The following is a 25270-nucleotide window of genomic DNA, read 5'->3' as shown; positions in this document are numbered from 1 at the left end:
CCAGGGACCGATGGGGTCGCAGCTTTGGTCCTCGGCCAACCTGCGGTAGACATAGGGGTCTCCAGCTGGCCGCCGGAGGGCCGGATTCGGCCTGCTGCGGCGTCTCGGTTGGGCTGTTCTATGTTCTAAGATGTTTTTTGAGTGTGCTAGCGTTTGGGTACAAAGCTTTACCCCTAAATCTGGATTTCTGGATTCTCGGTGAGAAAAAGCAAAACATAATAACCTGCCCACACTTGGCCACATTTTCACGTGGCAGCAGTCTTAAGCCTGGAGTGCCCAGTGCCTTTCTGCCGGCCTCCCCCCTCATTTCTGTTATCCTCTGGCCCCTGGGGGCGGAGAGCAGCCTTCGGGTGCTGAGGGCCAGTGCTCGGCAGCCGGGGCTCCGGGAGATCCCGCCTTGTGTGTAGTGTCTATTGTGCCAGGTCCCAAGGGATGGGTCTCAGGGTGCGGGGGCTCCCATTCGTGGGGCGGGAGGGGTTGGAGACAGCATAGACAGAGAATCTCAGTGCTCTTCGTGTTGTTTCCTGTACCCAGAGGAGCCACGGCCACCTCGGAGCACTTTGCGGGGCGTTTTGCCCATCATGAGTACATTTCCTCGTGTTCAGTCGCCAGGACTGCTGTCACTGTCATCCCATCTTCCTACACCTCCAGAAGGAGGTGTCTGGCCCAGAGTCTAGTAGTTGTACTAAGTCATCCAGCTGGTGACTGATGGCTGGAGATTTGATCTTTGGTTTGTGATCCTCCAAGGTCTGCCCTTCTGGAGCGTGAATATGGATGGGGTTGGGTGGCACATTTGATGGGAGGTGTGTTTGGGAGACGTAGGGAGCTGTTCCCCGGGGAAGGGCGCCCTCTGTATGCCCACAGTAGTTCTGAGGAGCTGTCTGACTCAGACCCAGACTTCAAAGGTGGGGAGCACCACACTGTAGCAGGATCCTGGGAACTCAGTTCTGCTATTCTCTCCAGATATAAATCTGCGGCGGCGGTGATGGTCGGGTGTTTAAAGATAGACAAGATTTCTACTTCTTTTTCTTTTACTCTACCCTGGAAGAGACCCTGATGCTGGGAAAGATTGAGGGCTGGAGGAGAAGGGGGCGACAGAGGATGAGATGGTTGGATGGCATCACCGATTCGATGGACATGAGTTTGAGCAAGCTCCAAGAGATAGTGAAGGACAGGGAAGCCTGGCATGCTGCAGTCCTTGGGGTCAGAAAGAATCGGTCACGACTGAGCGACTGAACAACAACTGGTATCCACCGAGTGCCTGTTTTATGTAAAACTCTATTCTAGGACCTTACCACCCAAGTGTGTGCTAGTCTTTTTGTGACCTCATGGACTATAGCCCACCAAGCTCCTCTGTCCATGGGATTTCCCAGGCAAGAATACTAGAGTGGGTTGCCATGCCCTCCTTCAGGGAATCTTCCTGACCCAGGGATCAAACTCACGCCTCTTACGTCGCCTGCTTTGGCAGGTGGGTTCTTTACCACTACCACCACCTTGCCCCAGGCATGGGGAATTCTGTCTTAATCCCATCCCCCATTCAGAATTTTTCCTGATGCTGCCTTGTCTTTAAGATGATGTCCCAAGTACTTAGCATTGCATAAAATACCCTTGAAGAGCAGGCCCTTGCCCACTTTTCTTTTCTTTTATTTTTTTAAAATTTGTGGTAAAATATACACAGCATGAAATTGACCACATTAACTATTTTTAGGTACATAGTTCAGTGGCATTGAGTCTGTTCACATCGTCGTGCAGCTGTCACCACCATCCATCTCCAGAACATCTGCAGCTTCCAAACAGAGACTCTCTCCCCACTGAACAGGGGGAGTTAGCCCCATGCTGCTTTCCCCAGCGCCTGGCAACCACCAGTTTACTCTCTTGTCTCTCTGAATTTGACTCTTCTAGGCACCTCGTATAAGTGAAATCATATTTTTCTGTCTTATATTTCATGTCCTTTTCTCTCTGGCTTATTTCTTCACTTAGCATAATGTCTTTAGGGTTCATCCCTATTGTAGCCTGTGTTAGGATTTCCTTCTTTTTTAAGGCCAAATAATATTCCATTGTATTTGGAGTAGGAAATGGCAACCCACTTCAGTATCCCTTCATGGAAAGTTCCATGGACAGAGAAGCCTGGTAGGCTATAGTCCATGGGGTCGAAAAGAGTTGGACACGACAGAGCGACCGAGTATGCACTTACGTATATACTGCATTTTGATTTTTACTCATCTTTTGATGGACATTGGGGTTGTTTCCACCTTTTGGCTATTGTGAGTAATGCTGGAACGTTGGTATTATAAGTGTTTGTTTGAATCTGCTTTCACTTCTCTTGGGTAAATATCCAGAAGTAGAATTGCTGGATCATACAGTAATTCTATTTTTATTTTTTTTGAGAAACTGCCATACTGTTTTCCACAGCAGCCACATCATTTAAATTCTCATCATTTCAATTTCTCCACATTCTCCATCACTTGTTATTTTTAGGTTGTTATTTTTTTCTTTTTGGATAATAGCCATCCTAATGGATGCTGAGTGGCTTATCTTCATTTTCCTAATGATCAGTGATGTTGAATACCATCTCATGTGTTTATTGGCTATCAGTATATGGAAAATGTCTATTCTGATCTGTGGCCTTTTTTCTGGCCATGCCACATGGCTTGTGGGATTTTGGTTCCCTGACTAGGGACTGAACCTGGACCCTCAGCCCTCTCAGTTAGAGGTAGTGAGTTAGATGGTCTAACTGCTGGACCATCAGAATTCCCTGTGGGCCATTTTTCCATGGGGCTTCAGGAGCTGTCCCTGAGAGAAGGGTGCCCTCTGCGGGTGCACCTCCAGAGTAAGGGGCTGTGTTTTCATAGTTGAGTCAGACAGGGCTTCCCTCCTAGTTCAGTTAGTAAAGACTCTGCCTGCCATGCAGGAGACCCGGGTTCAATCCCTGGGTCAGGAAGATCCCCTGGAGAAGGAAATGGCTACCCAGTCCAGTATTCTTGCCTGGAAAATCCCATGGACAGAGGAGCCTGGTGGGGTCCTACAGTCCATGGGGTTGCGAAGAGTCAGGCATGACTGAGTGACTAACACTTCAGTTCTTCACTCAGACGGTAAAGAATCTGCCTGCAAAGCAGGAGTCTCGGGTTTGATCCTTGGGTCAGGAAGAGCCCCTGGAGAAAGAAATGGCTACCCACTCCGGTATTCTTGCCTGGAGAATTACATGGACAGAGGAGCCTGGCGAGCTACAGTCCATGGGGTCACAAAGAGTTGGACACAACTGATAGACTAACACACTAGAAGTTTTTTATATAGTCTGGATATTAACTCCTTATTAAATATATGACTTGCAGGTTTTTCTCTCATTTTGTGTGTTGCCTGGCACACCTATAGAATCACCTAGATTCTCCCGACGTACCCCCATCTCTCTCCGCTTCATGTTGGCTGCTGCTGCTTAGTCACTTCAGTTGTGTTTGACTCTGTGCAACCCTATGGACTGTAGCCTGCTAGGCTCCTCTGTCCATGGGATTCTCCAGGCAAGAATACTGGAGAGGATTGCCATGCCCTCCTCCAGGGGATCTTCCCCACCCAGGGATCAAACCTCATCTTAGAACCACATACAGAACTAATCTCAGTTGTTCAAAGAGGCTGTTGGTTTTGTATTCCTCAGTGAATTGTTCCTGGGCTTCCCAGGTGGCTCAGTGGTAAGGAATCCACCTGCAATGCAAGAGATGTGAGTCATTTTTTAAAATTAATTTATTTTTTAATTGAAGGATAATTGCTTTACAGAATTTTGTTGTTTTCTGTCAAACCTCAACATGAATCAGTCATAGGTATATGTATATATCCCCTCCCTTTTGAACCTCCCTTCCATCTCCCTTCCCATCCCACCCCTCTAAGTTGATACAAAGCCCCTGTTTGAGTTTTCTGAGATAAAAACAGCAAATTCCCATTGACTATTTTACATATGATAATGTAAGTTTCCATGTTACTCTCTCCATACATCTCACCCTCTCCTCCCCTCTCCCCATGTCCATAAGTCTGTTCTCTATATCTGTTTCTTCATTGCTGTCCTGCAAATAAATTTTTCAGTACCATTTTTCTAGATTCTATATATTCATTAGTATACAATGTTTCTCTTTCTCTTTCTGACTTACTTCACTCCGTATAATAGGCTCTGGGTTCATCCACCTCATTAGAACTGACTCAAATGCTTTCCTTTTTATGTCTGAGTAATAGTCCATGGTGTATATGTACCACAACTTCTTTATCCATTCATCTGTCAATGGACATCTAGGTGGCTTCTATGTTCTAGCTATTGTAAATAGTGCTGCAATGAACAATGGGATACATGTATCTCCTTCAGTTTTGGTTTCCTCAGGGTATATACCTGGGAGTGGGATTGCTGGGTCATATGGTGGTTTTATTCCTAGTTTTTAAAGGAATCTCCATACAGTCTTCCATAGTGGCTGTATCAATTTACATTCCCACCAACAGTGCAAGAGTGCTCCCTTTTCTCCACACCCTCTCCAGCATTTATTGTTTGTAGACTTTTTGATGATGGCCATTCTGACCCGTGTGAGGTGATATCTCATTGTAGTTTTGACTTGGATCTCTCTAATAATGAGCGTTGTTGAGCATCTTTTCATGTGTTTGTTAGCCATCTGTATGTCGTCTTTGGAGAAATGTCTGTTTAGGTCTTTCCCCCAGTTTTTGATTGGGTTTGTCTTTCAGGAGATGTGAGTTTAATCCCTGAATCAGGAAGGTCCCCTGGAGATGGAAATGGCAACCCACTCTAGTGTTCTTGCCTGGGAAATCCCATAGATAGAGAAGCCTGGCAGGCTACAGTCCATGAGGTTGAAAAAGAGTAGGACACAACTTAGCGACTAAACAAACACAAAAATAACAGCTATAAATAAGACCTATCATCATCTCCAGCTCCTTCCCCAAGCTTACAGGAAACCTAAGCCCTGTAGCTTCCACATTCTCATAAGAGATTATTGCTGCAGTCTGCACATGCATGAGGCTTGTGCCTTATTAGATGGCTGTTTGTCATTCAGGTGAAAGATACTGGGTTTGTCCTTGGACCCGGGTCATCCCTTTTGCTGCATCCTACTGCTGTATAGGCTGTCTAATCTCAAGCCAGTTGTTGTCGTTCAGTCGCTAAGTTGTGTCTGACTGTTTTCAGCCCCATGAACTGCAGCACACCAGGCTTCTCTGTCCTTCACCATCTCCTGGAGTTGGCTCAAACTCATGTCCATTGAGTCGATGATGTCATCCAACCATCTCATCCTGTGTTGCTTCCTTCCCCTGCCCTCAGTCTCATCAGTCTTTTCCAGTGAGTTGGCTCTTCGCATCAGGTGCCCAAAGTATTGGAGCTTCAGCGTCAGCATCAGTCCTTCCAATGAATATTCAAAGTTGATTTCCTTTAGGATTGCAGTCCAAGGGACTCTCAAGAGTCTTCTCCAACACCACAGTTCAAAAGCATCAATTCTTTGGCGTTCGGTCTTCTTTATGGTCCAGCTCTCACATCCATACATGACTACTGGAAAAGCCATAGCTTGACTATAAGGACCTTTGTTGGCAAACTGATGTCTCTACTTTTTAATGTGCTTGTCTGGGTTTGTCATAGCTTTCCTTCCAAGGGGCAAGCGTCTTAATTTCATGGCTGCAGTCACCATCTGCAGTGATTTTGGAGCCCAAGAAAATGAAATCTGTCACTGCTTCCTCTTTTCCCCCTTGTTTGTCCTAAAGTGGTGAATCAGTAGGGTAACCGCCACAACAATCAAGATAAAGAATGTCTCTGTGACCTCTGAAAGTCCTTTTCCCCACCCAGCAGTTTCTTGGTTTACAAAGTTTAAGCAGCATCTATGAACTCCTTCCTCTTAAGATGATTCTGTGGTTTTTAGAGCTAGTTGGGCACATTCCTGTGTTCTTCTCTAGGGTGGATCTGGCCGGAGTGTATGTCCTTTAGTTAGAGTGTAGGGCAGTGGTCAGTCCAGGGCAGAGTGGACAAGACGGGCAGAGTGGACAAGACGAGCAGAGTGGAGCTCTGGCTGCAGGCTCAAGGCCTGCAGGAGGCTTCGCAGTGGTAAACACGGTGTGCTGCGGCGCAGGCGCCCTCTGGCGACCGAAGGGCCTCATTGCTCGGGTGCCGGAAAGCGGCCCTGGTGGGGCGTTGAGGGGAGGGGCGCGTCTGCGCACCTGGAACTGAAGAGTCACCACACTGTGTGCCGGGCAGCGGGCATCGGGGCTAGAGGAACAGACTCAGTTATTGTGCACCTGCTATGTACCAGTACACTGAAATATGTTTATAAGTTTTAAAATTTGAAACAAACACAGATGTGCAGAAAAGTTCAGTAGAAAGAACTGGTTTTGTTTCCTGAGCCATTTGAAAGTAAGTTGTGACTCTGAACACCCTCTTTCTCTTTCCACGAGGCTTCAGCGTATAAACAGCGGCCTCGTCCACAGTCCAAACGTTAGGTACGATCCTCCTGTCCCATTCAGGGTTCTCTGTCCTGACGAGGTCCTTCCGAGCAGAAGGACCTTAGTCAGCGTCGTCTGTAGCGCATACTTGTCAGGCCTCTCTAATCTGGAAGGAGTCTTGGTCCTTCCCTGACTTGTGTGGCTGACGTTCCCGAGGCTCGCAGGGCAGTGGTGTTGCACGATGGCAATCTGCGGACGTCTCTGTCCGATGTTGGCGGGTTTGTCACATGAAGGATGCTGTGTTTCATTACATCTCATCAGGTGCTGTGGGCATGGATTTGGGGATGTACACGCATCACTCCGGGCCAATCCCAAGGGATTCTTAGTGCCCTACAAGGTTGCCCGTGGACCTCTGTGTGCCCCTGTGAGAGTGGTCACCTCTCTCTCCCCTTACTCTCCCGGGACCCTCACTCGTCCTCGTCGGTTTGGCACCACCTGGCAGCCACTGCCATCTGGAGTCTGGGCCACTGGCGTTCCTGGCAGGTGTGTGTGTGTGTGTTGTGGGGTGGTGCCTGGGAAGGGCGTCAGGGGTGGCGAGAGTGGGTCCCCTCCACTATCTGGGCACTAGGAACACCTTGGGGAGGGCGCCTGGGCCAGCTGCTTCCCATGGGGGCCCTGGCTGTGCAGGCATATCCTTTGCAAACATTTATGTCTGTTATTTCCTCTGTGTGTCTGGAAAGTCATGTGTCTCCAATTTTAATCTACTCCTGCAGGACTCATTCTAGTTCTCCACGGATTTTTATTTCTCACTCCCTTTTCTAACGATGAGAACGCTGCTACCATAATCCTTAGTAGGTTTACTTGACTAGCTCAGTGCTTTGTAAATGGTCCTCCATCTCCAGCACCGCCCCATCTCTCTCTGGGGCTCTGACACCATGATAGGCTGGGTTCCTTCTTCCTGTTGTGTATGCTTATGTATGCCCCCCTCACCTGCTGGGGCTCTGACTCTCATGCCAGGCAGCTCCTCTGTAGGAGCGCTGTCTTCACCAGCCACCACTTCATCCCTGACACCCAGCACCCACTCCTGCTCTGCCCTAATTGAGGACAGAATTGAATTCTTAAGGGCGGGAAGAGGATGTGGGATCCTTGCCACCTGAGTGCAGCTCTGGGGGTGGAATCAGTGTTCACTCTATAATCACAGTTTTACAGTAAAAATGAAGGCTACGTACATTTGTGCTATAGCAGCTGAAGGAAAGGCATAGTTGACAGGGGACTCGCCTGCAAGGAGTCTTTATCTGTGCGGTGATTGTGGGCAGCATGCCCAGCACGTGCAGCGAAGCCAGGCTGTGGAGGTAAAGGGCAGCTCACCCAGGGGCAGGAGGCAGCAAGCTGATGGATGGAGGAGGTGGGGGACAAGGCCCTGACCCCGCTGTTTCCTCCCCCAGATGTCCCGGGTGCTGCAGAAGGACGCAGAGCAGGAGTCCCAGATGCGAGCCGAGATCCAGGGCATGAAGCAGGAGCTCTCCACTGTCAACATGATGGACGAGTTCGCCAGATATGCCAGGCTGGAGAGGAAGATCAACAAGATGACGGATAAACTCAAAACTCATGGTACTGTGCTCAGCTGTAGCCTGGAAAGCTTTGTAAGAGCTAATTCACAGAGAAGCCTTTATATGAAGCTGGCATAGCATACACCCTTTGAGCTTCAATGTTCTGATGTTGATGGAGAGTTTTAAGTTGTCTGGAAGAGACCTGACAATAATTCTTACTTTCTCCTTAGTGTGCTGGTGAACCTTTGCTTTCTAAACACAGACACCTGGGAATTCCCTGGTGGTCCAGTGGTTAGGACTCTGCACTTTCAGTGCTGGGGGCCCAGGTTCCATCCCTGGTCCAGAAACTAAGATCACGCAAGCCTTGAGGTGTGGCCAAAAAAAATTTTTTTTTAACTGAAAAAACAAAAAAACCCACACAGAAAGCTTTAACATCCTCTTAGATTTTCTTCATTCTCTGTAGGCTGATATTCTCAAATTCAACACTTTTCTGAGAGAAGCCCAGGAAAATCTTACAGTGAATTTTCAAGGGCTTTTGTGAACACTCTCTAAAAATTGCCCAGGAGTCTCCTTATCTGAGTGTTGACTTCAGGGTGGGGATTAGGTCTTACTCAGCCACTGTTCCTAACTCTCTCATGGGATGGAGAGGAGGTCAGCCTGTGTGCCAAGAGTGTGCGTGGCTCATAAAACACACCGAGGGAGCTTCCCCAGGCCTGAGACAAACTAGACTGTGGATTAGTGTTCTTTGTGGGCTGGGAAGTCTGGAAAGAAAGTGTAGTTCTGTTGGTTAAGTGCGTTGTAAAATGAATCTCTGATTTAGATGAATAGTTTTAAGAGTTTTTAAAATTAAAGCTTCAGGTCTCATAATCTGTGATTGTATTTTAAATAATGGCATAGTGAGTGATTTTTAAGAAATTCCATTTTATATTTTCTAAGCATGGTGAGCAAATGTTGTATACATAGTTAGAAAATATTTAATGAGAGGAAAAAACATTTCTGTGTTCTTGAATATTTTCTTCATTTTTTTTTTTTTTTTAAGGACTGATAGCATTTGTTTTTCCTTTCAGTGAAAGCACGGACAGCTCAATTGGCCAAGATAAAATGGGTTATAAGTGTTGCCTTCTACATATTGCAAGTAAGTGTCCCGTTGTGTCACCTGAGGCCATTGAAGTCCTCCAAAACCGAGTGACCGAGAATCCAGGCCTGGGAATTCAGGCTTTCCCGCTTCCAGCTGCCGGCTGCTCCTGCTGCTGTGTGACTCTGAACACTGGCCTTTCTTCCTCTTAGTCTCTTTTAGCTTTTCTCTTTGTTGTTGTTCAGTCACTAAGTTGTGTCTGACTCTTTGCAACCCCATGACTGCAGCATGCCAGGCTTCACTGTCCTTTACTATGTTCCAGAGTTTGCTCAGACTCATGTCCATTGAGTCAGTGATGCCATCCACCCGTCTTATCCTCTTCCGTTCTCCTCCTGCCTTCAGTCTTTTCCAGCACCAGGGTCTTTTCCAGTGAGTCAGGTCTTCACATCAGGTGACCCAGGTATTGGAGTTTCAGCTTTAGCCTCAGTCCTTCTGGTGAATATTCAGGGTTGTTTTCCTTTAACGCTGACTGGTGGTTTGATCTTGCTATCCAAGGACTCTCAAGAGTCTTCTCCAGCACTACAATTACAAAACATCAGTTCTTCAGCCCTCCACCTTCTTTATGGTCCAGCTTTCACATCTGTACCTGACTGCTGGGAAACCATAGCTTTCATTATACAGACCTTTGTCAGCAAAGTGATGCCTCTGCTTTTTAGTATGTTGTCTAGGTTTGTCTTAGCTTTTCTTTTTTTTTTAGCAAGCATCTTTTAATTTCATGGCTGCAGTCACCGTCCACAGTGATTTTAGAGCCCAAGAAAATAAAATCTGTCACTCTTTCCACTTTTTCTGCATGTATTTGCCATGAAGTGATGAGACAAGATGCCATGATCTTAGTTTTTTGAATGTTGAGTTTCAAGCTAGCTTTTTCACTCTCCTCTTTTATCCTCATCAAGAAGCTCTTTAGTTCCTCTTTGCTTTCTGCCATTAGAGTGGTGTCATCTGCATATCTGAGGTTGTTGATATTTCTCCTGGCTACCCCCTCCAGTATTCTTGTCCGGAGAATTCCATGGACAGGGGAGCCTGGAGGGCTACAGGTCATGGTATCTGTAGTCAGACGTGACCGAGCTTTTCTCTTTAAGAATTGTTAAACGTTGGAATTTTTTTAGCACCTGAGCTTCTCTGGAGTTCTTCCATGTTGCAGTTTTGGGAGCCGGGGGGTCAAGTCAGAGAGCATATTATTATTTTTTCATCTTCCTATTTGCTTTTATTTATTTTTTTGTTGGCGGATAATTACTTTACAATGTTGTGGTGGTCTCTGCCATACATCTGCAAATCAGTCATAATTATATACACATATCTTCTTCCTTTGGAGCCTGCCTTCTGCCTCCATTCCGCCCTTTAAGTCATCACAGTGCCTCGCTGGGCTCCCTGTGCTGCACAGCAGCTTCTCACTGGCTATCTGTTTTACACATGATGGTCTATGCGTGTCAGTGCTGCTCTCTCTTTTCCACCCTCTTCTTCCCCTGCTGTGTCCACCAGTCCTTTCTCTGAATCTTTTTTTTCTTCTCTGTGATAGGTTCATCAGTACTGTTTTTCTAGATTCTACATACATGCGTTAATATTTGATATTTATTTATTTTTCTCTTTCTGACTTACTTTGTATAACAGGTTCTGGGTTCATCCACCTCACTACAACTGACTCAACTTCGTTCCTTTTTATGGCTGAATAATATTTCATGGTGTGTATGTACCACAGCTTCTTCATCCATTCATCTGTTGATCGACATCTAAGTTGCTTCCATGTCCTGGCTATTGTAAATAGTACTGCAGTGAACATTGGAGTGTGTGTGTGTTTGAACTGTGGTTTCTCCAGGTATATGCCCAGCAGTGGGATTGCTGAGTCACAGGGTGGTTTTATTCCTAGTCTCCATACTGTTCTCCATAGTGGCTATACCAGTTTACATTTGCACCAACAGTGCAGTAGAGTTCCTTTTTCTCCACGTCCTCTCCAGCATTTATTGTCTGTTGCTTCTGTTGTTTAGTCGCCAAGTCGTGTTTAGTGCCAAGTCTTTTGAGACCCCCTGACTGGAGCCCACCAGACTCCTCTGTCCGTGGAATTTTCCAGGCAAGAACACTGGAGTGGGTAGCCATTTCCTTCTCCAGGGGATCTTCTGACTGAGGGATCAGACTTGCATCTCCTGCCTTGACTGGCAGATTCTTTACCATCTGAGCCACCCAGGGAAACCCTTTTGTTTGTAGTTGATACTTATTTAGACATTATATTTTCTAAGGTGGTCAGTGATGTGGCGGTCGCTTGTCCCCGTGTAGATGACGAGTAGCTGTCTCTCCGTCAGGGGACGCCTTATTCTCACCCACGTCCAGCACCACTGCTTCCCAACTTTCTCATCCGGTGGGTTTTTCCTTGTTTCATTTCTCGCCCCTGCTCCTCTCCTTCCACCCTGAGGTTGTGGATGGGTTGCACCGGAGGCTAGAAGCTGCTTTCAGTGATCTCCGAGTGTCAGTGCTGGGAGCCCTGCCCCCACAGTCCCGGTGGTCTGGGTGTGTGAGGACTTTGATCCTGGGGCAGTCACTTTGCTACAAGAGAGGTTTCACAGGGACAGGAGTTGCGAGAGCCGCGCTCTTAGGTCTGGTCACCTGGGTGGCATCTTCAAGACCATGAAGAGGACGGAAGACAGCTGACAGAACGCTGCTGGGAAAAGAGGAGCCGTTGAACATCACAGAGGGCTGCTGCTGCGCTTGGGTTGAGGATGGGAGGAGCAGCTAGTTTTCTCAAGGGTCCGAGAGACATCAGTTTTGTCACAAACGAGGTGTATTTAGCATAAGCTGGCTACTCAGAGGAGTTGCTTAATGGGAAGGGAACACTTACACTGTGGAGACCTTGGATAATGTATCAGCTAATTTAATCGTGTGTGTGGATGGTGAGAACTGGATTGGCTGGGAGTGAGGTCACTGATTGGGAGAGTTTCCTGTTTGTCTTCCTGTTTCCTTGTTTTCCGTGGTGGTGGGTTGTGTGACGGGCAGGGTGTCTCCGTTCACCAGCCGTATCTCCACAGGCCGCCCTGATGGTCTCGCTCATCTGGAAGTATTACTCTGTCCCTGTGGCTGTGGTGCCAAGCAAGTGGATAACTCCCCTGGACCGCCTGGTAGCATTTCCTACGAGAGTCGCAGGTGAGAGGGTTCTGGCAAGCGTGGTAGGGGAGTGTGGCTAAGGCTGATGTGGGGCGTGTGCAGTCAGATGACCTCTCCCTGCCGCCTGGGGTGAATAGTGCTTGTGTCCGCCCCTCCCACGAGGCTTGCAGCGAAGAAGCCAACACCAGGAGAATTTACTTAACTAGTCCCGCATGACCAAACTGTGAACTAGCAGAGCTATAATTCAGCCCAAGCCTGCCTCTGCAGTCCAAGGCCAATATCATGGTCTGATACCTGTGTTTTGAAACACCACTTCTAATTCCCAGATTCAGTGGCTCCTTTTGAATTCATACTATGCTTAGTCCCTCAGCAGCATTTCCTGCTGTTGGCCATTCTTTCACTTTTGAAAGGATTTTGTTCAGATGTTAAATCAGTCCATGTCATGGGAATTCTCTGGCAGTCCAGTGATTAGGAATTTGTGCTTCCACTGCATGGGGCTCAGGTTCAATCCCTGGCTGGGAAACTAAGATCCTACATGCCGCCTGGCATGGCCAGAAAAAAGAAAAATTAGTGCATGTGTTTGTAGAATGAGTAGGAATATCAGAAAAAATTTTTTTAAAGACTTGGATATCCCTCTTAACAGTGTGGTGTATTTTTTCCAGTCTTCTTTGCTATATATTTTTATACAGTAAAAGTTATTTGGCACATATAATTTTTACCCTTCCTATTATTTAAGCCTTTTCCCACATTGGGCTTCCCTAGTGGCTCAGACAGTAAAGAATCTGCCTGCAATGCGGGAGACCTGGGTTTGATCCCTGGGTTGGGAAGATCTCCTGGAGAAGGGAATGGCCATCCACTCCAGTATTCTGGCCTGGAGAATTCCGTGGACTGTATAGTCCATGGGGTCACAAAGGGTTGGACACGACTGAGTGACATTCACTCTCCCATATCATTAAGTTTCTTCACATTAGCAGACTGAAATGCTGCTGGCTATGCTGAGAGGGCAGCTTACGGGGTTTCTTTATGAAGGACTTGGAGTAGCTGTTCTTCAGTTAGGTGTGTTATCATTTATTACTTTCCCTGCTAAAGGACGTTTGTTTCAGTCCCGGGTAGTTGCTGTGGAGTGGATGCTGTAGGACACGTGCTGCTTGGCCAGTCTCTGGCTGTGATTTGTGGTCACACTGGAGGTGAATTACTACATCAGCTTAGCCAACCCCCTTCCTTCCCCTCCTCTTCCCCCTTTCTGGATTCAACCAGGAGGGCACGGCCGGTGGTTCTCAGTGGTTCTGAGCCGAGGAGCTAAGAGGCCACCCTTCCAGGCATCTTGTGGCCTGCCGTCCTGTCTCTCAGCATCAGTGGGGCAGGGAAAGCCCGGGGAAACATTGCTCCGTGTTTGTAATGCTTTTGTGAGGAGGGAAAGACAAGTGGTCTGAGAGGGAGGTCCTACAGTCAGTTAATAATAATGTCAGTCAGTACGTAAATAATAAATAATACAGTCAGTCATAAATAATGATGCACAGCTCAGGCAGGAAAGAGAAATTCAAATCATTGTTTATTGTTCTGAGTAATTCCTGCAGGTCCGTGAATCGGTAGAAAGCATGATCAGTTTGAACCCACAGAACACAAACTTAGACCTAGCCCAGCATGACTCAGAGAGGACTGGCGTGCTCTGTTTGCCAGAAGTCAAAGGCAGCAGGGGCAGGAAATGTGGGCGGCATTCCTGCATGTTCTCATGTTGAATTTCTTTGTTTTTAGGTGGTGTTGGAATTACCTGTTGGATTTTAGTCTGTAATAAAGTCGTGGCTATTGTGCTTCACCCTTTCAGCTGAAAACGAAGATGAGTTTGACTACAGCACTTTCAAGAACAAATTTTCACTTAGGAGGTTGCAAGTCTGACTTATCCTTTTTTTTTTTTTAAAGAAACACAAGCCACAGATTAGTTGTTGTTGAACATGTCTGTTCTTGGACTTCATGTTGAGATTCTTAGAAGAATCACGATTTTCTATACTTGTCATGGGCCGTGAAGGTCAGTCTCAGACATGTGCACTGGCCACCATGGCACCAGATTTGGGACGAGAAGTGTGTGACATTATGGGCTACATGTTGTTACTTGTGATCGGCACTCGTGACATGTTTTAAAGGTCATCTTGCCAACTGGAAAGTCAGACTTTTCTAGTAACATAAGTGCTTTAAAGAGTTGGAGCTATTTTTAATCCCGATTACCAAGTAGCTTAATTTTAATACCACTACTAGAATTTGAAAATCTGTGTTTTAATTTCATGCAGTAGTACTGGGAGAGTAACACTAATTGACAGTGCTCTTTTCTTCCTCTGTTTCAAGTCATTTGTTGGGCAAACCTTCAGATATTGTCTACGTATTTGAAGCGAATGTTTCATTGCTCTGTTTTATAAATGTATTCATGAACCCATAATGCATTGTTTTATGCTTAAACTGTGTGTTTTATAAAGTATTTCCAATGAAGGGTATTTTTTAAAGCATATAATTTTTATGCTCTGTAGAATGGAAGAAAGTTAAAAAACAAGCTAGGACCCCTGATTAAATTACTTTGAGTGACTGCTTGTTTGCCCCATCAAGTACAATTCTGCTACGTATTTTTTAAATCACTTTTTTCTAATTAAAATTTTTGCAAGCGCTTGTGTGACTTCGTTCCTTATGGCCACTTTTTGCTACGACTGATCTGTGGTGGGAGCTTGCACCGATGACTAAGTGGGACTCAGCCCTGTAAAGCCAAATACTAGCGTGAGTTTTTGTTTTGTTTTTAAAGTATTTATTTGAATTGAGGCATAATTGTTTTACGATGTTGTGTTAGTTTCTGCTGTACAACAGCATGAGTCAGCTATATGTAGACATATATCCCCTCCTCCTTGAGCCTCCCTCTCACCCGTCTGTCGCAGCCGCCGTCTACGTCATCGCAGAGCACCGAGCTGAGCTCCCTGTGCTTCACAGCAGCTTCCCACTGGCTGTTTTACACGTGCTGGTGTGCGCGTCACTGCTGCTCTTGCAGTCTGTCCCACCCTCTCCTTCCCTGCTGTGTTCACCAGTCCACTGTCTGCACATGTGTCTCTGTTCTGCCCTGTGGAGAGGTTCACCGGTACCGTTTTTCTGGATTCTGTATATATGTGTTAATATGTGGTATTTGTTTTTCTCCTCCTGACTTCATGCTGTATGACAGACTCTAGGTCCATCTGCATCACTGCAGATGACCCAGTTTCTTCCCTTTTTATGGCTGAATACTCATTATATGTGTGTACCACACCTTCTCTATCGCATCCTCTGTCAATGGACTTCTAGGTTGCTTTCATGTAGCACGAATTTTAAAAAATCATGTGTGTATCCTTGTACTCCCTGATGCTGTGATAAGTAAGCTCATTATTATTTCTGCTGATCATGCTATGAAGGGACCAAGAACTGTGTTGCTTCAGTCAGGTATCACCAGAGTGGGTTTCGGGTTCATCTCAGACTCACTCAGCCCCAGGCTGCCCCAGCTCTGGGAGACGATGCAGAACGGGCAAGACAGCCGTGCTTATGGCCAACACCAGTGTCTACCATCCGGTCACCTCACGGTTTATTTCAGCTGCAGGGGATGAGCCCTGACCTCGTCCTCATCAGTGGAGGCAATTACAGCAGCACAAGGAAGCTGTGGGGTCTCGGGCCCCTGGGAAGCCGCATGCCCAGTGTGATTTTATGAGCTGCAGGCATAAATGGCGGGTGACACAGTCCACAGTTGGGTGGCCAGGTACCCACCCCAGGCCCATCCTGGGATCACTAATCCATGAAAGTCTCCTGGGCTAGATCCTCATTTCTCTACTAAGGATATAGTCTTTCTGCACGCGTTTTGACAGATCTCATTGAGGCTAGAAGAAAAGGTTTATAATTCATAGCTGTTCCCTTTTTTCCACATACATTAATAATAGTTTGTGAAGATTAAATAGGGGGCATTTAAATGTCTCATGTTTCACATCCTTGTGGTTTTTGAAAAGTTTTTTTTTTAATAGTAAATGTGGGACTGAATTCAAAAGATATAAAAAGCTGTGATAAAAGTACATCTTCTAAGCTTCTGCTGTCGCGTCCTTGTTTCCGGAGTTGTCACTGCTACCAGTGTCTTCCGGTGGTATTTCATACCTTGATGAAAATTGATACATGTGCTTTTAAGATAACTTTTTAAAAGTAACACCTAAAAAACTCTCCACAAAAAGTTTTATTTATTTTTTAAAAATCCTAGCTGGAAAGTACAGAAAAGGAACTAGGAAGCGAAGTCTCCCGAGATTCCACAGAACTGGGACTGTGGTGTCATCGTTTGAGCGTTTCCTTTCTTTCCAAAATTTTATGGATAGCTTTAGGTTTTGTGCTCCTATTAAAAATTACTGGATATGGTTTGTAGCTTCACATGAAAATAGACATCTGTTTGATTTAAAATACGTCTAAAGTGCGAATTCCCTGGAGATCCTGTGGTTAGGATTCTGTGCTTTCACTGCCAGGCCAGGGTTTGTTCCCTGGTGGGCGAACAAAGATCCCACAAGCTGCAGGCCGCAGCCAAAAAAAAAAAAATCTAAAGTTCTCTTCATACCGGTTTGGTTTGCTCTAAATTTATGATAAATCAAGCAGGGGAATCTTTTTATATACAAACCTATAATCATTTTAGTATGTGGTTAATACAGTCTGTTACTGGCACAGGAGGGTGGAATGCTACCTCGGCTAGTTTACTCTTCCCTGACATGGCCAGACTGTTTGGCCGCCCATGATTTTTCTTATACACAGGTCTGTGGGGGCAGTGTGTGTGTGTGTGTGTGTGTGCGCGCATGCAAGTATGTGTGATGCCTCTTCTGTCCAATCTATATTTTGTATGCTGAGTCACTTCAGTCATGTCCGACTCTTTTGCAACCCTATGGACTGTGGCCCGCCAGGCTCCTCTGTCCATGGGATTCTCCGGGCAAGAATACTGGAGAGGGTTGCCATGCTCTCCTCCAGGGGATCTTCTGAACCCCAGGATCGAACCCCCTGTCTCTTATGTCTCCTGTTTATATTTTATTGGACCTTTAAGATTATTTATGAAGCTTTTTCTGACCACTTTAGATGATAGTGATTTCTTTTTTCTTCCCCTCCTTGTCTGAACATATGAAGTAGCGTCAGTATGACTAATCTGTCAACAAATTTTGTATTGACTTGTGATATCTGCTATTGTGTGTTTTTATTCCTAACGTTTGGTGGTGGCTTAGTCCATAAGTCCTGTCTGACTCTTTTGCGACCCCATGGACTGTAGCCTGCCAGGCTCCTCTGTCCGTGGGATTTTCCAGGCAAGAATACTGGAGTGAGTTGCCATTTCCTTCTCCAGGGGATCTTCCTAACCCAGGGATCGAATCCCAGTCTCCTGCATTGCAGGCAGATTCTTTACCATCTGAGCCAGTAGGGAAGTCTGATTCCTAATGTTTAGGTACTTCTTTTGTGATAAAGGGTTTTCCTTCTGTTGATGCTGTAAGTGCCTTTAGGGCCAGAGGCTGTTGCTTAGGCTTTTTTATACCCCTCCCAGCATGTTGTAAGTCAAAACCCAGGAATATTTAACTTAAAAAAAAAACTCCACCAAATAATGGTTTTCACCTAAGGCCCATGTACACCTTTTCAGGGAGTATTCACAGTTGAGCTGTTACCAATTAGCAGTTAGGGGAGCTTCCTTGGGTGCTGTTCTCTTACAAGTTCATGGTGGAGCCTTTTGGTGGTCTCACCAGATCCACAGCTCTGTGTGTTTGCACCCCATGTGGATCCTGGGACACACGGCTCGTTTTCTGTCTGCGTTCACTGTTCTTTTCCTTTCGGGGGCGGGGGGTGTTGTGCGCACCATGCTGCTTGTTGGGTCTTAGCTTGTTGGGCCAGGGGTCAAACCTCTGCTCCCTGCAGTGGAAGTGCGGAGTCTTAGCCACTGGCCCTCCAGGGAAGTCCCAGGTTCACCATTGTTTGTGTGTGTCGGCTTTGCTGCCTGTGTGTTTGAAACGTAAAGTGTACGCATTCCTCTTTCAGTATGGAGAGCACCGACTCTTGCTGTTGAGTCCAACCTTAAGTTGAATGAACGCTGTGTATGCTGCTGATGCTTTAGAGGTTGCTTGTGCTTCTGGTGTCATTCCTAAGACTCCATTGCCAGATCTAAGTTCAAGGTTTATGCCTCTGTTTTCTTTTCAGAGTTTTATAGTTTTAGCTTTTACATTTAGGTCTTTGGTTCATTTTGAGTTAATTTTATATACAGAGTGAGGTAAGGATTCAGTTTTATTCTTTTACATGTGGGTATCCTGTTGTCCAGGCTTCCCTGATGGCTCAGTGGTAAAGAATCCACCTGCCAACGTGGGAGACCTGGGTATGATCCAGGAAGATCCCCTGGAGGAGGAAACGGAAACCCACTTCAGTATATTTGCCTGGAAAATTCCCTGGACAGAGGAGCCAATAGTCTACAGTCCATGGGGCCACAAAGAGTTGGACACGACTCAGCAACTGAGAATGCACGCATGCAGCCTGTTGTGCAAGCGCCATTTGTTAAAGAGACTTAAATCAGTGGACTATAAATACATGGATTTGTTTTTTGGACTCAGTTCTATTCCATCCATCTACATATCATTCTCATACCAATTCCATGGTGTTTTGATTACTGTTGCTTGGTATTAAGTTTTGAAATTAGGAAGTGTGAAGCCTCCAATATTTTTCTTTTGAAAGATTTTTTTTTGGCTGTTCTAGGTCCCTTGTGATTCCATCTGAATTTTAGAATCAGCTTTTCAGCTTCTTCAGTGATGCTAGCTGGGGTTGTGTTGCCATCTTGACATTATCTTTCAGTCCTTGTGCACTGAAAGGGTGTCTTTCCAGTTATTTCGATCTTTAATTTCCCTCAACAATGTTCTGTAGTTTTCAAATGATAGACATTGCATATCTTTTGTTAAATTTATGCATTAGTATTTTATTCTTTTAATGCCTATAAATGGAATTGTTTTAAAATTTCAGATTTTTTGTTTCAGGTATATAGAAATAGATTTTTGCATATTGATCATGTTTTATTGCTCCTCCCCTCACCTCCTTGGAGCAGTTCTCTCAGGGTTACTTGAGGTGCTGCCTCCTGGGCTTAAAGTCCTAAAAATTCTCAATGAATAAAACATAACTCTCAACTTTAAGGCTGTGAATATTTTTTTAAGTTCACACCCCATAACAACCAACTCTCTGGGACACCAGCTTGGTGTCCAACAAGTTAACTCAGTTCTGACAAACTTTACCTGGAGATGGTTTCAGATGCCACAGGTGAAGGTCTCAGTACCATAACACTGCCCCCTCCCCTTCCCCCACTTCAGATGCCAATCCCAAGTTAGGTTGTCATAGTGCTTCTGACCGACCAGTTGAATATCAGAGGTTCCCACAGCCCTCTCCTCAGCAATTGCAGTTTGATTAATTTGCTAGAGCTGCTCACAGAGTTCAGGAAAACCACGTACTTAACTGTTTTGCTGTTCAGTTGCTAAGTCATATCTGACTCTTTGTGACCCCATGGACTGCAGCACACCAGGCTTCCCTGTCCTTCACTGTCTCCCAGAGTATGCTCAAACTCATGTCCATTGAGTCGGTGATGCCATCCAACCATCTCATCCTCTGTCGTCCCCTTCTCCTCCCACCTTCTATCTTTGCAGGGACCTTTCCAGTGAGTCAGCTCTTGGCATCAAGTGGCCAAAGTGTTGGAGCTTCAGCTTCAGCTTCAGCATCAGTCCTTCCAATGAGTATTCAGGGTTGATTTCCTTTAGGATTGACTGGTTGGATCTCCTTGCAGTCCAGGGGACTCTCAAGAGTCTTCTCCAGCACCACAGTTTGAAGGCATCAACTTTTCAGCACTCTGGCTTCTTTACGGTCCAGCTCTTACATCCATACATGACTACTGGAAAATCTATAGCTTTGACTATACAGACCTTTGTCTGCAAAATGATGTACATTTACTAGTTTTATTAGTAGTTTTATTATAAAGGATGGGATAAAGAACCCCAATGAACATCAAGAGGAAGGAATTCGTAGTGCAGGGGCTTCGTGCCTTCTGTGGGCATGCCAGTCTCCCCAAATCTTCATGGGGTCACCAACCCAGAAGCTCCCCACCCCTGTACTGTTGGGATTTTATGGAGGCTTCATCATGTAGGCATGTAGGCATGATTGTCATTAACTCCATTTCAGCCCCTCCCCACTCAAGACAGTGGAATGCACGGCTGACAGATCCAAACTTCCAACCATGGCTTGGTCTTCGTGGTGACCAGCCCCAACCCAGGAGCCATTCAGGAGCCACCCGGAGTCAATTCATAGAAAAAAGACCCTCCCATCACCCAGGAAATGGCAAGGGCTTCTGGAGCTCAGTGCCAGGAGCTGGAGGCAAGGACCAAATACCAGAACAAAAGATGCCCTTGGTGATCTCATTACTGGAATCGCCAGTGTTTCAGGAGCCTTGTGCCCAGAACCAGGGGCAGAGACCATGACATGTTCTCTGTTTTATCTCACGATTACCTTTTGTTTTTCACATCTGTCTCTCCCATATGTTTTGAAGTTGATTTTTGCTTTAGTGCTTACACTAGATTTTTGCTTTAGTGCTTACCCTAGATTTTTATATCAGAGCTTAAAAGTTAGTATTTTACTCTTATCAGCAGTATAAGACTCACAACACTTTAACTCCAGTCCTTTCCTCCCAGTGTGAATGCTATGCTTGTCATAAACTTATATGATACAGGATACTTCAGCTGTATCTTACCTTTTTGCAAGACCATGAGGGACCAATTATATAAAACTAAATTCCTTAACTTGTTCATCCTACTGTATAGCACAGGGAACTCTGCTCAATGTTATGTGGCAACCTGGATGGAAGGGGAGTTTGGGGGAGAATGGATACATGTATGGCTGAGTCCCTTTGTTGCCCACCTGAAACTGTCACAACATGGTTAACTGGCTATATCCCAATACAAAACAAAAAGTTAAATAAAAAACAGTAATGTCGGGGCTTCCCTGGAGGCTTGGTAGTAAAGAATCCATCTACAAATGCAAGAGACACGGTTCTGGGAAGAACCTACATGCTGCGGAGCAACTAAACCTGTGCCATAACCACTGAGCCTGTGCTCTGGAGCCCAGGAACTGCAACCACTGGGCCCATGTGCCCTGGAACCTGTGCTCAGCAGCAAAAGAAGCCACTGAAGTGAGAAACCCATGAGCCACAGCTGGAGAGTAGTCCCCTCTTGACCCAACTAGAGAAAGGCCTGCTCAGCAGTGAAGACCCAGCACAGCTGAAAATAAATACAAAATTTTTAAAAGCAGTAAGTCACTTAAAATTACACATTTACTACTCTCTTGCATGAGACCTTTTAAACATCTCAAGTCACTTTTCTCCTGCCTGAAGTTTATCTGTTAGGACAAGGTTCACAAAACACTATTTGCAAAATCAGGCAGCAGCTGGACTTGGCCTATAGGCTGAGTGTGTTTACTTTATTGGAATGCAGCCATGCCCTGAGATGTCTGGGCTTACTGAAACAATTCCTTTGATATACATGTTTACTCTCCAGGGCCTGTATCCTGTTTTTCTCCATCCTGAATTTCCCTCGGCCATCAGGGGCAGCTGCAGTGGCTGATGGTTTTCTGGCCCCAGCATCCTTTGTTTACTGAAATGGCAGATGAGATTTTTTGTCCACAGTGGTATTAACACTAACATGTTAATAACTTGCAGAGCTGACCCCATTATCTATTGTTCCTGTTGGTTCTCTTAGCACTTTGTTTTCTTGTGTCGTTCTCTTACCTCTCTTGGGAATTTCTTGAGGCCTGGATCAAAGCTAGCTTCTTCCAGAGAGGGTTTGCCTATCTACTGCCCTGGGGATACCACTTGCCTCGATCACTTTAAACTTTAGATTATAAATACTGGGTAACCATATGGTTAAGGCTATGGTCTATTAGCCATGTATGGATGTGAGAGTTGAACAATAAAGAAGGCAGAGTGCTGAAGAATTGATGCTTTTGAACTGTGGTGCTGGAGAAGACTCCTGAGCGTCCCTTGGACTGCAAGGAGATCAAACCAGTCAATCTTAAAGGAAATCAACTCTGAATACTCTTAGGAAGGTCTGATGCTGAAGCTGAAGCACCAAGGTGCTTTGGCCACCTGGTGGGAAAAGCTGACTCACCAGAAAAGACCCTGATCCTGGGAAAGATTGAAAGCAGAAGGAGAAGAGGGCAACAGGCAATGAGATGGTTGGATGGCATCACCGATTCATTGGACGTGAACTTGGGCAAACTCTGGGAGATGGTGAGGGACAGAGAAGCCTGCATGCTTCAGTCCATGGGGTTGCAAAGATTAGGACACAACTTGGTGACTGAACAACAACAACCCAATTCAGGCTTTCCTGAGGATGAATGCTGATTATGGTTACAGAGTTTCAGAGTTTAAGACAGTTTGGGAGCTCATGGAGGCTGGATGTCCCCTTATGTGGGAGGGAACTCCTCTGAGGCTCCTACTTGGGCTGGTTTTGTCCTCTGGGTTTTATCCTGGAGGCTTTTTGGATACTTATCAAATGCTCGGGGAACTAGAAATGTCCCCACCATGTCAATTAACAGAGGATGCTGCAGCCGCGGTGTTGCAGCCTCCCCAAGGTGAGCGCCAGTGGAACAGGATGCCTGCCATCTAGCGGTCAACTGCTGCAGCTGCCCTGGCAGTGTGCCCTGAGGAGACTCAGCATGTGAAAAAACAGGATCCTGGCCTCAGAACAAGTGTGCATCAAAGGAATGATTTCAGTGAGCCCAGACTCTTGCATCTTCTCACATGTAGGTGCACTAAATTCCTTAACTTTAGATGCCTGGTTTTCTTTAACAGTCATCTTTTGATGTTCTGACTACCTGGTCTTTGTTGTGAAAACGATATACCCTGGCTTCCCACCTTGCTCACCTCTTCAGAGCAATCCCTCAGAGTGACCTGAGATGATGAGTCCCAGGCTTAGGTCCTCAGTTTTGTCTGTGGAATAAAGCATAACTTTTTTTCAGTCGACAACCTGTTAGGCGGAAGCTGACTTCAGAGCCCTCCTTCCTGCCTCCCTGGTGCCCACTTTCCTGAGTGTTTACCCACTCAACAACTGATCAAGAAATGTGTTTATATAGTTACTATGGCATTTTTAGCCTTTTTACAGCAGGAGACCCAGAGGACCTTGTATACCAGCCTACATGAAATGGCTCTCTTGTTTTTATTTTGAAACCTTTTTCCCTCCTGTTTACAAAATTGTGTTCATTATAGAAAATCACAGTAAAAAAAAAAAAAAAGCCAAGAATAAATTTAAAAATTGGCCACAATCTCAGAAATAAAAAAATCATTTATTACTCTAACTTCATACACCTATAATTTTTAAAATAAGATGACCAGAAAATAACCATCTTAGTTTATATTAGATTATATTTTAAAATATTCCCTACAGAAGCTCTTTTAGATTGCTCTGATTTAATGTTACGATTTGTGCTTCTCTTGTGGGCATAAGAAAAGATCCCCTGAAATTCTCCATCTGCTATAAAGCAGGAGTAGGTGTTGGAATATTGTAATATTACTCTGTACACCATTTCATTCAATCCTGTATATTCATTGGAAGGACTGATGCTGAAGCTGAAGCTTGAATACTTTGGCCACCTGATGAAAAGAGCTGACTCATTGGAAAAGACCCTGATGCTGGGAAAGATTGAAGGCAGGAGGAGAAGGGAATGATAGAGGATGAGTTGGTTGGATGGCATTATCAACTCAATGGACATGAGTTTGAGCAAACTTTGGGAGATGGTGAAGGACAGGGAAGCCTGGTGTGCTGCAGTCCATGGGGTTGTAGAGTTGGATACGACTTGGCAAATGAACACCACCACCACGACCATTTCTAAGAATCCTTTTAGTACATTTCTCCAGAATGTAGAGCTGAGCAGTTGTATAATGTCATGTGCATTAAGGTCTCCCCCTCTAGAAGCCTCTCAGAATTCTAACTCTCCTCCCTCCCTCTCTCCCCTTATCTTTTTGTTTTTTTTAATCCCCCACTGTGATTTTCATAAAGATCAAAGCTTATACCAGTTCTAGTATTTAGAACTGGCATTTAGGGGCTGCAGCTGGCCCTTCTGAAGACCTCCAGGGAGGAGGGCTGCTGAGGGGCTCTAAAGAAGTAGGGGGGACCCCGCTTTTCAGTAAAATTAAAAAAAAAAAAAAAGAACTGGCATTTAGAACTTTGGTTTTAAATATAATTCTTTTCCAACCATGACTTCTGTTTCCTTTGGAAAATTTATTTGGCTATTCCCAGTTTTCAAAAGGGTGTTGCTATTTCAAAAGAAATAAAGCTCTTATTTTATGGTGAGACTTTAAACATAAACATTTCCTCTGTCCAATTGGGCCTTCTCTCTCCCCTTTAGTGTCTGTTGTGTGTCTGCATTAACCAGACCTCCTTAGGAGATAACATTCCTTCTTAGTCTCAGGAAGGATCACCACTGCTCAGGAAGATAACCTCCCTTCTTGATGTGACAAGATCATGGTGATTCACTGTTTGTATGTGTAGATCTGGATTGTGTAAACTAGCAACAGTAGATAATCTTTTGATAGATAACCCTTTGCCTTAAAAATGTACATAACTTACATAACTGCACAAAACTTACATAACTGCACTTTGACCTTTAGTGGGCAGAACAGTCCTAGAGCCTTCTGAAAGGTTGACTCCAGGTTTTAATCCTCAGCTTGGCTTGAATGAAGTTTAACATTTCTTAGATCAACTACAGTCTTAGATCAACAATATTACACACCAACTCATAAACATATTTGAAAATAATATGGTCTAAATTATAAATCAGTTCAGTTTAGTTGCTCAGTTGTGTCCGACTCTTTGCAACCCCATGAATCACAGCATGGCAGGCCTCCCTGTCCATCACCAACTCCCGGAGTTCACTCAGACTCATGTCCATCGAGTCAGTGATGCCATCCAGCCATCTCATCCTCTGTCATCCCCTTCTCCTCCTGCCCCGAATCCCTCCCAGCATCAGAGTCTTTTCCAGTGAGTCAACTCTTTGCATGAGGTGGCCAAAGTACTGGAGTTTC

At 45.4% G+C, this 25270-nt stretch overlaps 1 protein-coding gene across 1 annotated transcript in view; it reads left to right on the top strand.

The window, feature by feature from the left end:
• The window catches only part of WRB (tryptophan rich basic protein), a 15140-nt gene extending 305 nt beyond the window's left edge, over window positions 1-14835 (top strand). Inside the window, exons 2-5 of the mRNA XM_010834953.1 lie at window positions 7851-8016; window positions 9023-9090; window positions 12105-12219; window positions 13936-14835. Of these exons, the coding sequence (XP_010833255.1) occupies window positions 7851-8016; window positions 9023-9090; window positions 12105-12219; window positions 13936-14009 (423 nt within the window). The 3' untranslated portion in view covers window positions 14010-14835. The remainder of the gene's footprint in view (window positions 1-7850; window positions 8017-9022; window positions 9091-12104; window positions 12220-13935) is intronic.
• Window positions 14836-25270: the final 10435 nt, after the last annotated feature.

Source organism: Bison bison, unplaced genomic scaffold (assembly GCF_000754665.1).
Source record: "Bison bison bison isolate TAMUID 2011002044 unplaced genomic scaffold, Bison_UMD1.0 scf7180017864037, whole genome shotgun sequence".
Taxonomy (NCBI): domain Eukaryota; kingdom Metazoa; phylum Chordata; class Mammalia; order Artiodactyla; family Bovidae; genus Bison; species Bison bison.
Note: the sequence above shows the minus strand (reverse complement) of the source record. Positions and strands in the feature narration are given on the sequence as shown.